This window comes from Sparus aurata, chromosome 7 (genome assembly GCF_900880675.1).
Source record: "Sparus aurata chromosome 7, fSpaAur1.1, whole genome shotgun sequence".
NCBI lineage: Eukaryota > Metazoa > Chordata > Actinopteri > Spariformes > Sparidae > Sparus > Sparus aurata.
This window is the reverse complement of record NC_044193.1, coordinates 26,028,115-26,040,680: the sequence shown is the minus strand read 5'-3', so window position 1 is coordinate 26,040,680 and position 12,566 is coordinate 26,028,115. Positions and strand designations below refer to the sequence as shown.

The 12,566-nt window shown below is 46.0% G+C and overlaps 1 protein-coding gene across 2 annotated transcripts in view; it reads left to right on the top strand.

Annotated features, from left to right (window-relative positions):
- Positions 1–1,412: 1,412 nt before the first annotated feature.
- The window catches only part of tafa5l (TAFA chemokine like family member 5, like), a 62,464-nt gene continuing 51,310 nt past the window's right edge, over positions 1,413–12,566 (top strand). The window contains exon 1 of one of the 2 annotated variants that reach the window (XM_030423644.1): positions 1,413–2,848. In XM_030423644.1, the coding sequence (XP_030279504.1) occupies positions 2,752–2,848 (97 nt within the window). In that variant the 5' untranslated portion in view covers positions 1,413–2,751. The remainder of the gene's footprint in view (positions 2,849–12,566) is intronic. The other variant, XM_030423643.1, reaches the window with a different exon arrangement.

Here is a 12,566-nt window from a genome sequence, read left to right as displayed (position 1 = left end):
TTATATATCAGGAATACTCAAGTTAAATACTTAAATAACTACAGACTTTGAGCACATGCACTAAAAATAAAAAATACACACAAACATCTTTGACACCTTTGTTCCCACTGAAGATGGCAGCCTGTTAACCCACTGGTACTAATGACCGTCTTTAGTACAACATGATCATCACATGCGGTGGAAAGTTATAAAGCATGTGCACAAGCAGCCGGCGTGAACAAATCACCATCTTCAGTCCTTTTTTATTGAGCACAGTGCTGTGTCAGTGACCACAGTTGCCCTCAGAGGTAATTAAACATGAGACTGTATTTTATCTGTAAACATGAATATAAATATGATGGGTGAAAATAAACCGGCAGATTTTTTTGTTTTTTTCCCACAAGGATGTCAGTCCCAGTGATTTATTATGATTAATTACACTGCAACCCCTGCTGGGGCGTCACTGTGACAGGCTGAAATGCGGTTTTTAACTCTGAAGTGGCTGATCAGAGCTGCAGACGGGGGAGGAAAACAAACTCTCCCCGTAATGCTGCTGGTTACAGCGACGCGGGGGGGAAATCTGCAGGTTTCGAGACGCGACCCCCTGATGTGGTGGTTAGCTTGGAAATCGGGCAAAGTATCCCTTTAATGCTCGACAAACGCAGAGTCTACGCAGTGAGTTCCAGTCATTTTTCATATATTACAGTGATGATGTGACAGGCCTTGGCCTGCACCGATATGTCATCATAAAAGCCATTCAGTGAAAGGCTGATAGCACAGCAGCACACAGGGGGGACTTCTCCATCTGCTAATAAAGTGCACATTCACTGGTCATGGAAAAATGGTGGATGTGTGTGTGTGTGTGTGTGTGTGTGTGTATGAGGGGTGGTGAGTTATTGTAATGGTCCTCGAGTGGCAAGGGAGTCTTAAATGGTGCTCTCTCAGAAGATAGACTGGCATCTGCAGGGCTTTAGCTCTCACACACACACACAAACACACACGCGCACACACACGCTTGGGGAAGCATGGGCCCACATGTGTGCACACTTGAAACCTGATGTGATATTAGGCAATATATAATAACTTCTGCTATAAAGAGCTGTGTGCTGCTCCACATGCTACGCCGGCAGTCCTTTGAAGGAGCAGACCTCTCACATTCTCCCAGAATGCCAGTGTGCTAAATGTTAACTCTAGTCCTCGGAGCGTGCAGGCCTCAAGGGCGTTTTCCACCTATGAAAGAGGGTGAAAAGACATGGAGAAAAGTAACATGTCAGAATGTGGAGGAGGAAGAGGAGTAGGGGGAGGAGGAGGAGGAGGAGGAGGGCCGGTGCTGCTTCAGTGTTCCTCCCTGTGGGGTCAGATGGGAGATCTCACTGTGTATAAATAAGCATCATCATCTACAGTTTGGGATTTATAGCCTGGGAGAGCAAAGTTTTTTCTCACTTTGCGGAGGGAATTAGGCCACTGAGTGTGTCTGTGTGTCTGCGTGTGTGTGTGTGTGTGTGAGGGAGAGAGAGAGGGAGACAGAGCAGATGGAAACATTGTAACTCAAGGCAACTCAGGGTGCAGCAGCAGCAGCAGCAGCGTCTCCTTCCCTGGTCTGGAGAGAGAAACTCCTCGTCTTCGGCGTCGCCTGCGTGCAGATGGAGCCGAGCGGGACACGCTGAAGGCTGACTTAACACACTCTCTCTCTCTCTCTCTCTCTCTCTCTCTCTTTCTCTCTCTCTCACACACACACACAACCGAGGGGGAGCTTTTCGTCAGAACATCATCACTGACAGTTTTCCACGCGGGGCTCGCACAGGTCGACAAGTGCGCCCAACTTCACCGCAACGCGCCCGGAGTGCGTCTGGTCCAGCGGCCGTGTGCGCACCGTGTCACCCTCCTCTCTTGTTTTGACGTGACATTTCGCCCTCCGCCGCCGCTGCTGTGTGCATATGTGGCCACAGTATGACGCATTTGCGCCTTTAGCTGTTTTCCGAACACCGGGGCTTTTTTCTTTTCTTTTTCTTTCTTTTTTTTTTCTGGGCGTGTGACGCGTTTTCGGACAAGTTTCTCTCCCTCACCCCCACCCTCCCCTCCCGCCGCTGATTGGTATGTTCGTCATGTCCGCCCGGGTTAACTTGCGCCTCTCTCTGTAGAAGTCGCGCACAGAGCGGAGGGGGGAGAGACCGGCGCTGAAGTTGCCTGGGAATAACAATCCTGATAAGAATAAGAGTAATAACAACAAGAGGAGTGCGGAGCGCGGAGGACGGAGAGGGAAGGAGAAGGTGACGGCTTCGTTCAAGGGGGGAATGTTGAGCGGCTTGAATTCACAACCAGCATCATCAGCATCCGAGGACCCAAAAAAAAAAAAAAACTGCGGGGGACTGCCGCTGCCGCTCACTCCTCTCCCTCCACACACTTCCAGAAGCCCGGCCAGTGAATCCCAGCTCCTGAAGCCACAGCTGCGTAAACTTGGCCAGATCTGGTGACATTGTACCTCCTCTCTCTCCCCCTCTATCTCTCTCTCTGTGCGTGTGTGTGAGAGAGAGTGTGAGTGTGTGTGTGTGTGTCTAGCAGCCTGGATGGATATGCGGCTCACCGAGGGAATTTGAAAAGCAAGGGGGGATTACTATCAGTCCCTCTCCTATTATAACCTCAAAATGGATGCCGACGACAGGCTGTGGAGACGCCACTGGATTAGCCACCCTTCCGCCGGTCTGCTTGGCATCTGAGCGGCGACGAGCGTTCAAAGTTTGGGGGATAATCTAACAAGGCTGAAGGTGTAGGATGCAGTCTGGAGTGAAGACGCTCTCCGCAGGTGGAGGTGCGTCACTCTGCTGCCTGCTGCTCCTCTGGCTCATCTACTCCCATCTGCTCAGAGAGGGTAAGGACACTTAAAGCTGTTTATTACTTTGTCAGCAGCACCGTTGTCTCTGAGGGCTGCTGCTGCTGCTGCTGCCTCCCTACTGGGGTGCAGATGCATATGGTGCCTTGGTCAGATCCTGGGCTCCATCCCATAATGTCCAATGAAACATCCCTGCAGGGAGCTGTAATGTGTCTGTTCTCATCAGCAGTCAATTTGTGATGACCTTGTGTTGTGGTTTCGGCTGTTTTTACAATCTGACTCGGTGCCCCGGTGGTAAAACTGACTACAATCTCGTGCCATCACCGGACACAACACCGTTTTTAAATTTGTGTGGCAGCATTTCGGTATCTCTAGGAGCCCGTGGTGACCATTTTTTGTCCACAGCAGTAACCCTAAAGGACTGTTTCAAAGTTTAAACTGAACGGCGTTTTGGAATTGATGCAGCCTCGCTGCCACATTCCACTCATACATTTCCGGATTCTGATGCAGCCTCTCATCCCTCGCTCCTTCAGGTGAAAAAGGCACCACAGTTTGCTTGTTTTAGTTCTTGGTGCAGGCGGGGGGGGGGCGGGGGCAGTGCTGCCTTCAGAGCTTGACAGTCTCACTCAGGTTAGGTCTGTATCCATCCAGGCCATGCTTTCCTCGTGAATAATACATCCGCCGGTGCAATTACACCGTCACACTGACATGGGATGGAAAGCAAAAGGATGTTTCCTCCCCCTGCACTTCATCGGCTCACCGTCACTGACAAAACACTTCGGATCCCAGCTCCCGTCAAAGGCACGGAGAGGAGGCTTAAAGCATTGGAACTTGTTGGGAGATGTTGAACACTAAGTTTTACAGATTAGATCTTTTAATCAAGCAGTGGCCAGCAGCATAATTACCGCTGTGGAGGAGGGATAGAGCCTACATCAATGTCTCTGGCAGCTCGCCAGGAACAAAAGGAGACACTGATGTGAAAAATGAACTGCCTGTGGACTGAAACGTGCTCCCTTTGCCTCTCATTTGCAGCGCCCTTTCTCCCAAAATGCTGCCGTCACCAGCCTCCCTCTGCCGTGCCTGAGCCGTCTCTCAAGCCTCTGCGTGTTATCTGAGGAGCTACAGCAGCCCTCCCCTTCCCCTCAGCCATTTATTATTGACTCATTTTCGTCCGAAAATGATCTCATTAGCGCGTTATTGTACAAAATCGCTCAATCAATCTCTTGTGAACTTTCCCTGCCGCCGATATTTCTCGAGTAAATAGATTCTCCTGGGTTCGCTCCGGTGGTTCAAACCTGTGGATGTGATCCGAGGGTTTTGACATTCTCTGTGTGTCACTCACTCAATTCTGAGCTGAATTTTAAGAATCGAGCACGTAGAGTTCTTTTTAATCCCTTCTTGTATCTTCAAATCCTGCTAAAGTCCTCCTTTGAAACTGGCTGCTTTCTCCAGTCACTGAGTCCCGACCACCGCTGCTTTTGTGGCATTTCACCAGCTTGAGTTTACAGAATGTTTTCTCCTTTTTTTATGACCGCCCACCACTGATGGAGTCAAAACACTTTCTGTGACCACCTCAGCGCCACCTACACCTCCACGGCCTGAGGGCTTTTGGAAACAGCGACCAGTGTGGTTGAACTGGTGGGCAGGGAGGTGCAAGCCTTGTGGTGTTGAGAGGCTGCGTCGCCTCCACCCTCTCTGTAACTCATCTGTCATGGCGGCCCGGGACAGGAAATCAAAGCGCAGCAGCCCTGTCCACGCATGCCGTTGGGCCAGCGCCCACCACGATGAATGGCCTGTCAGCCGCTTTCAACGTTGCCAGTTTATTCAACGATAAATTTGGAAATGTCTGGATTTCCCCGCCGGACCACATTCCGGTTCAGTGGTGCAGTCAGAGAGCAGTGGCAACTCCTCCCTGCTTCGTCAACCGCCAACCTTTGGGTCGATGCGTGCGTGTTCGTGGAGAGGAGGAGGGGGCGGAGCGATCTTACTCGCATTTGTAAGTCGGAGGTGGACGGACAGTTGGCCTTTGCTCCGACTCAGCTCGGTGAATTCAAACAGCAAGAATACATTTCAGCTTAAAGCAGGAACATGAAAAGACCTTCCCTCCAAAGTGTAATCAAATGAGTGCATTGTGCATTTCAAAAGAGGAATCCTCAAGATCTTTGAGTGTCTTTGATGCCAGAGCAAGATTCCTCGCTGTGCTTCTTCAAGGCACTTCCACCTGTCAATCAAACCGCTTGTATAGCAGTTTAACATCTCTTTTTTCCCTAATCGCCTGTTGAAGAAGTTGAAAGCTTCACAAATAAGTATTTTTACAACAAAACTGGATCAGATTATTCTCTGAAAGGATTGTAGGGACGAACTCACGCAGAATTATCACCCCTCTCCAAAGTTCCCTTCAGTTCAGTGCTTTTTAAATACTCTTCTCTCGTTGTTTTCAGACACACTAACCTTCCTATAACCAATCAGACAATTCAGAGAAGTTCAGTTGGCTCTGGATGCGATGAGGCGAACTCTGGTGAGCTGGACCTGGGCACTGGATATGATAAACGGGTTGAAGGGGGGCTGCGACGATTTAGCTCAAAAACGACAGCAGAGAAGAGAACAGTTTTGAAGTTTGGCGCCAACGGCCTGATGTGTTGGTGGATTTAATTGTGGCAAAATCCGGTTGGCTTGATTGAAAGAGTGATCACACGAAGTCAGCTGATTAATAAGAGAGAGTTGTGAATTAATCAACATCTTACGCTGAGCTTCATTAAGCAAAATGCTGTGCAACGTCCAATAGATCAAAACACAGGGAAGAGGGAAAATTGGACTTGGTGCAAATGGATGTTAACATTGCCTCATGCCCACTGAATGAGTAAAGAGGCAATTATTTCACTAACCCGTGTTGTGTTTTTAGCGTGATCTGCTGCCCCCAAGTGGCCAATAATTCTTAAATGCAGCTTTAAAGGATAAAAATGAAAATCATGATTTAAATTCAGTCATTATCTGCTCACCCTCATGCAAATGGAATGTCGGGTGGAGTTTCATAGCCCACAAAACATCTCTGGAGCTTCACAGCAGAACAGCGCTCCAGCAGGCTCCTGAACAACTGCAACAGATGGGGACTTATTATAGGGAGAAAGCTTAGTTCCTCCAAGTAATCCAAGTCTGTGGAAGCCTCGAGATCCTAAAACGATTCAAGAAGATGTTATTTAAACCCAATTTTAAAGCTCACATCTTCACCCTAGATGCTAAGCTAACGGCGTTATCGCCCACCAAGTCTGAAGTGGGTGCACAAGCTCAATGATGTCTTAAGGGTGTAAATAACGTATTTTTGAATCCATTCTGGCATCTTGAGGCTTCCAGAGACTTGGATAACAGACAAGCTGTATGGATACATTTTTATTATTTACATATTTATATAAGACTCTTATCTGCTTCTGTTGCTTAGAAGAATTCAGCGGCGCTGTTTTTGCCGTACGGCTCCAGAAATGTTTTATTGACTATGAAACTTCACCCGACATTTTATTGGCACGGCGGTGAGTAGATAATGACTGAATTTTCCTCCTTTAGGATTCTGTTAGTTGTCGTTTTGTTTGTATGCTCAGCCATCTGTTCCGAAGCCTTCTACCTGCCCTTTCTCTGCTTTTTGCAAACATCACTCCATGTTCAGCAAATCAGACTTTAATTTACAATATGGGAAACCGCGAATGTGATGAATATAAAAAAGAAACCACGGACGGACCCATGAGAGATGTATCCTATAGGTGGAGTCATTAGTGCAACAGACGGCAATGCTTTTTTTTTTTTTCCGCAGCACATGTCACGTGTCACGACTGAGGTGTCACTTTGATTTGTTTGAATAATTCAATCAGTGCTTCTCAACACAAATTACAGTCTCCTGCAGCCAGGGAGCAGAAACAACAATCCATCCTGTCATCCCGCTCCGTAGTACGAGCTGTCGATGGGGATGACAGCGCACAGTTTACGAGATAACGTCTACAGGCCGGGTCACTAAATTTTCAAGCGACTCACTGTGGCTTTACAATCAGCACAGAGCTCCATTGATGATGGACTCACACGGTCAGTCCTCTCTTTGTGCTGTGGACTCCGCAATGTGTCCAAATGTCATTCAGGAACCAGGCTGATTTTTATCCTGAATTATTCCTGATGCTATCACGCTTATTTTCTCCTTCTTTTTTAAAAAAAAAAAAAAAAAAGAAAATCAGCTCCTGCGCGGGGAGACATCAAGTGTTCACGGTTCACCGGAATGATGAATTTAAAAAAATCTTTGGCTCGTATTCTCTTTAAACTCAGGGTTCAGCTCCTACCCATCCAAGCATTAAACTCATCAGGGTAGCAGAGAATTACTGACTTTTTGGGAGTGAAAAGGGTGATTTCCATTCCGCTCTTCTTCAAGGCGGCATTAGGCATGCAAAGGGGGACCCCGCTTTGATTATGACCTTGGTTGTAAATTCTAAGCAAATCATCGAGGCCCGCTTCTATAGGCGGCGGAGCTGTAAAAAAAGTGTGGGCATCTTTACGGAGCAAAATGAAAGGAATTTTTTTACAGCTAAATCAATTTGGCAGCACACAAAGCTCATATTTCATTGCCGCCTGAATATGAATTCTTCCTCGCCGTCGGCTTTGACCTCCCTTGTGGTTGAGTGTGGTGCGCCGCTCACTGTACTCCTGCATTGTTATTTTCTCTGCGGAAAGCTCTGGGCTTGAAACTGCTCCATCATTGGCAGAGCAGTGCAAATGATTTGAGTTATGTTCCTTCAGTCTTGTGTCCTGTTCTATTTTCTGCCTGATGCCGTGTTCATGATTTTTTCTAAGAGGGGGCTGAAAAAGGCTTCGAATATTGAAGCTGTGGTTTGTGCAATCAGGCAGCGCTGTTAGGCACTTGTGAGGTCAAAATAGCCCTGCGATGCTCACCGTTCCCCCTGTGTTTGCGTTACAGAAGGATCCTAGAGGGCTATTTGAGCGCAATTTGAAGTGAGTCACCGTGTCTTTACAGTGCTCTCCGCATTACATTCGGCGGAGTTACTGTTTGCTTTTGCAAGGGGCGTATTGCACGTTCACTCCTCATGCCTCGAGCCTGTATTCATCCACAACCGATTGTCTGAGTGCACTCCACATTGTTATATCTCCGCAGCCCAGATTGTGCTGCATCACTGCAACACAAATCTATCATAAGCCTCCGTCATCATGTGTGCCGTGCGAGACATGTCGCAGTCCAGACCTAAATTACAGTGTCAGTGCTAGCAGGGGGGATGTATGTAAGGGGAATATTTTTCTATTTTAAAGCAGCCCCTTGGCAATGTCACACAATGGCGGGGCTGAATGTTAGAGAGCGGTAAAAAAAACAAAAAAAAAAACCCCACAAAATTAACTGCAAGGACCTGGAAGTCTTGTAAAGTGAAAGTCCTCTCCTGCTTTCCAGTGAGAAAAGGAAACAATCTAACACCGCTAAGACCGGCTTTCCCCCGAGGGAGCGCCATCCCACCGCTGCTCCGGAAAGTTTCAATTTGTCATCCCCCGTGGGTGGAGCAGTGCACACACCTGACACGAGAATTAAATATGGGCAAATACAACACATCTCCGGAGTCTCGGCCGGCAGGGGTGCGGTGCTTTTCTCTCTCATTCCCCGCAGCCCCACTGGGTGCTCGTGATTGCACAAAAGAAAATCCCACTCGGTGCAGCTTTAAACATCCCCGTGTTCGAAGACATCGCAGGTACACATTTATGGATCCGACGAGCTTTTGAGAGCAGAAACTCCAACCTGTGCTGTCATCGGGATATGAGAGCTGGAACAATAAAAGGCGGACTGACTGTGGGCCAACGCTGTGCCTGTTTTACTGCTCGCAGGAAAATCAGCTTCATCCCGTAATTGCATGAGAAACCCCTCATCTCCGGAAGTCGCCGCGGCCGCTTCCCTCCACCGGCGTCCCTGATTCATTTCTGTCAGCTTCAGATTAAATTGCATACTTAGGAACCATTACAGGTCCTCCGACTTGAGCAGAGAGTTGTTCGCTTGCATAAATATTGATCGGGCCGCTGTAGAGTATTCAAATAGCAGAAATCAAGCGCTGGTATTCCCTTTAAAGCAAGCACATTAATATAAAGCGCATGTTTCCGCTCCACTGCCTCGCTGCCCTACTTGTTTAGCAGCAGAGGATCATGGCGGTGTCGGGAAGCGTGTAGCACGGGGTCAGTCAAACATCTGCCTCGCTCACCTGCCGTCCCATTACACGCCACCTACTGCGCTGCGCGCGTCAAACAGTGTTAAGATAATGAGATGCACTTGGCTGTGGCCGCCATGACTAGCATATGCTCAGCTGAATAGGATTTCTGTTTGATGTCGTCCTGAGTTGTTAATAACATCAGGACGGGCTCGACGGGGAGATTAAACCTGAGCACTGCAATCAGAGTGAGAGCGGCGGTGACGGGAAAATGGACATTCTGATAATCAATTAATTGATTGTTTGTATTCTTGTCAGGGCTGAAACAAGTGGTCCTTAAGTCCATCGGAAAAATAATGAGGAACCTTTTTGATGACTCATATCTGAAGCAGAAATATACCACACTTACTGGTCGTAGTTCCTAAACCGTTAAGATTTGCTGTTTTGTTTGTCAAATGTGCTTGTGAGTGTTGGTGGGACAAAACAAGCAGTTTAACATCGTCGATCGTTTGGCTTTAGGACACTTTAAAGACGAAGATATTCATCGCTGAATTGAGGAAATAATAAGGAGATCATGTTAATAAGTAATAATCGGAGGCCTAAGGCTGAAACGGTCAAACATATTAAATTCTGTGATGACGAATTAAATGTTACTTGTTCTCTCCAGATCACGAGTTATGTCATTATCAAGGATTAACAACTGCTGTTTTTCTGAGATAACGAGATAAATGACTCCGTTATCATAAAAACACAAAAGTCATTCGATTTCATCACCAATAGCTGTAAATGTATTAGATGTTGAATTAGAAAATGAATAAAATGTAACACGTTATCAAGGAAAAACATTCGCTCCAAGTAGATTCTCAATCACAGATTTGCAGCTTTTTATTTGTCAAATCTGCGCATGAGCAAAAATTTTATTGGTTTTGGGTTGACGAGACAAAACAGGCAATTTAATTGACATTTTAAAAACAAGGGTGATGACTTATTGAATTGAGAAAAATAAAGCCAGATTAATTATAATTATCTAATCAACATCATGGAACACGAAAATGTTGTTTTCCTGAACTAACGGGACCATTTTCTCCAGATCTCGAGGAAATGAGCTTTGTTTTCCCAAGATAACAAACAGCACAAAAATATCTACATAATTTTGCTTTAAAGATAAAAGTTTTCAACACATAACATTGTTATGATGTAATGACTTTTGTCTGTAGTCAGCAGCTACGTTATGTCCAATCACAAATTGTTACAGAGCTGAATTTACGACAGTGGTGTATCGCTCAGAAACTGTTGGGGGCGCAAAATGGCAAAAAATGCCAATTTCTGCATAATGTTGCTTTAACCCGTTATCAGAAAACAAAAGGTCATTCCCTCCCATTACTTCTAGCTTAACATTCATAAGATGTTATTGTTATTCTGTCATAATGACATTAATAACTTGAGATCTCAAGGAGACAGAGGAAATAATATGTTTGACCGTTTAGGGCTTATGTAATAATCTAATTTTAAACCTCTCTGCTTTTTCTGTGAGCTTTGCTCATAAGAATGTTCCAGTCAGATCCAGCAAACCCTTTTTGTCTGCACAAATCTGTCTTAAATTGCTGGTTTTAACTTGATGAAAACTGCCTATTCATGAATCGGCTGCACATTTGCACCATTAACTCATCTGACACCTCAGAATAGCTTTATAAGGCCACTTCTGCTCTTGTTTGTGGGTGTCGTTCAGACAAAAAAGTCATCCAAGTTCAAACAAGAATTTCAGCTCTCAGAGCTTGAAGTCCTGCTGTTGGACATCGGCAGATGAAAACATAACAAGTGTAGGAGTGTCAGCGGCTGTATTACTGTCAACATGGTGTCCTTGCAGAGCCGTATTGTGCCCGAAAATGAAGAGGGAATGGTCTGACAGAAAAGTCAGATGCAAAAAGAAATATCTGATGTCGGCTAAAGCAAAGACGTCCACGACAGAAACAGAAGATGTACGAGTAAGAGATGTGACAAGAATACATTTCATTACAGACATATTCAAACTCAGAGTTCATTCAGATGACGGCATTACAGTTAGGCATTTTTGTCAGAAGATATATTGTTTGAGAAATCATTTTGATTAACGCCGTCCATCATTTTAAGGCCTTTTTATGCCGCCGACACAATGACAATATAGTTGGATCATAATGTAACTACACTCTTTTCAGAGAGCAAAGAAGTCCATGACAGTTAATTCTTCAGAATAGTCAGACACTGTAATTAGGATGGGAAGAAGTATTAAAATGTCATAACTAAATCAAATAAATCAAATGAAACCCTCACGCAGAACAAGAAGATGCCTGTAAACCCAACAGGCAATGCTGAGATGAGTCAAAAATGGCCCCGTTTAGCTCGGTTGGTAGAGCGGGCTTCCCATGTACAGAGGCTTTGTCCTCGCTGCAGCGGCCCTGGGTTTGAGTCCCGGCCCGGGGCCCTTTTGCTGCATGTCACTCGCTTTCTCTCTCTCATCCTGTTTCCTGTCGTCTCTTGAGCTGTTCTATAAATAAAGCTTAAAAGGCCAAAAAAGAGAGATGCGTGATAAGGCGATGATGTAATTATAACGACAGGCCTACAATTTAACATAACAATTTTCCAAAGTCGATCACTGCTAACCTCCGGTGCAGAAAAAAAAGCCTGCCTGTACGCGACGCATTCCACACTAATGGAAATTTTGTGAATGTAACAAGTCGTGTTAAATTAAAGGCGGGACGGCCGACAGGGAGCGGTGCTCTCTGCGGGAGAGAGGAGCTTCTGTTAGCGTCGACTTTGACCTTCTTAGCTTTCAAGATCTTTTACTTGCGCGAGAAGATATATAAAGCAGCGAAGGACAGGGAAGGAATGAAAGGAACAGCATAATAGGTGTCTTTTAAATCACTCACGCCTCTGTTTGTACAAGTGGCTCTTACATGAGGCTCATTCTTCGGTTCATTCTCTTCATCTGTGAGGATTTGCTGCCATGTATTGGACATTTTTGTGTTTTGGACTGTTGGTCGAACCAAAGAAATAACTTTTCACTGTTTGTCGTTTGATATTTGGTTCAGGTGGGAGGTTATCGATCGAGTTGCAGCCCCGAAACACAAGGCTGTCTGAGAGAAAAGCGTAAATCTAAGCAGCATGCGCTCGCTTGTATGACACGAGATTTGAGGAGATACGGCCGTGAGAGCTCGTTGCGCGTTAAAATGTGAGAACAGCCGCCACTGCAAATCAACTTTGACTGATTACCTGCAACGTTAATATTTATGACATCTCACACAATGTTTTAAGCCTTCCATAAAAGAGCCGTTGAATTCATATCTGAACTGATGCATGTTAATATGATTGTCATGCTCTCTAAACTGGCTCTGTGCTGGCAGCCCCCGTTTTCATCCTCAAGAGCGGCACTTCTATGGAGACAGGAACATACAATGGAACGAAGATAATCACTCAGACTTATTATTGTGTGCCAGTGTAGTGATTAGAGTCTGATTGGCTCTCTCAGGGAAAACAGGTTAGATTCAGTGCCAGGAAGTCAAAGCCAAGCCGGCACCGGGTGGCTCTTGTGCTATAGCTGCGTCTTTATG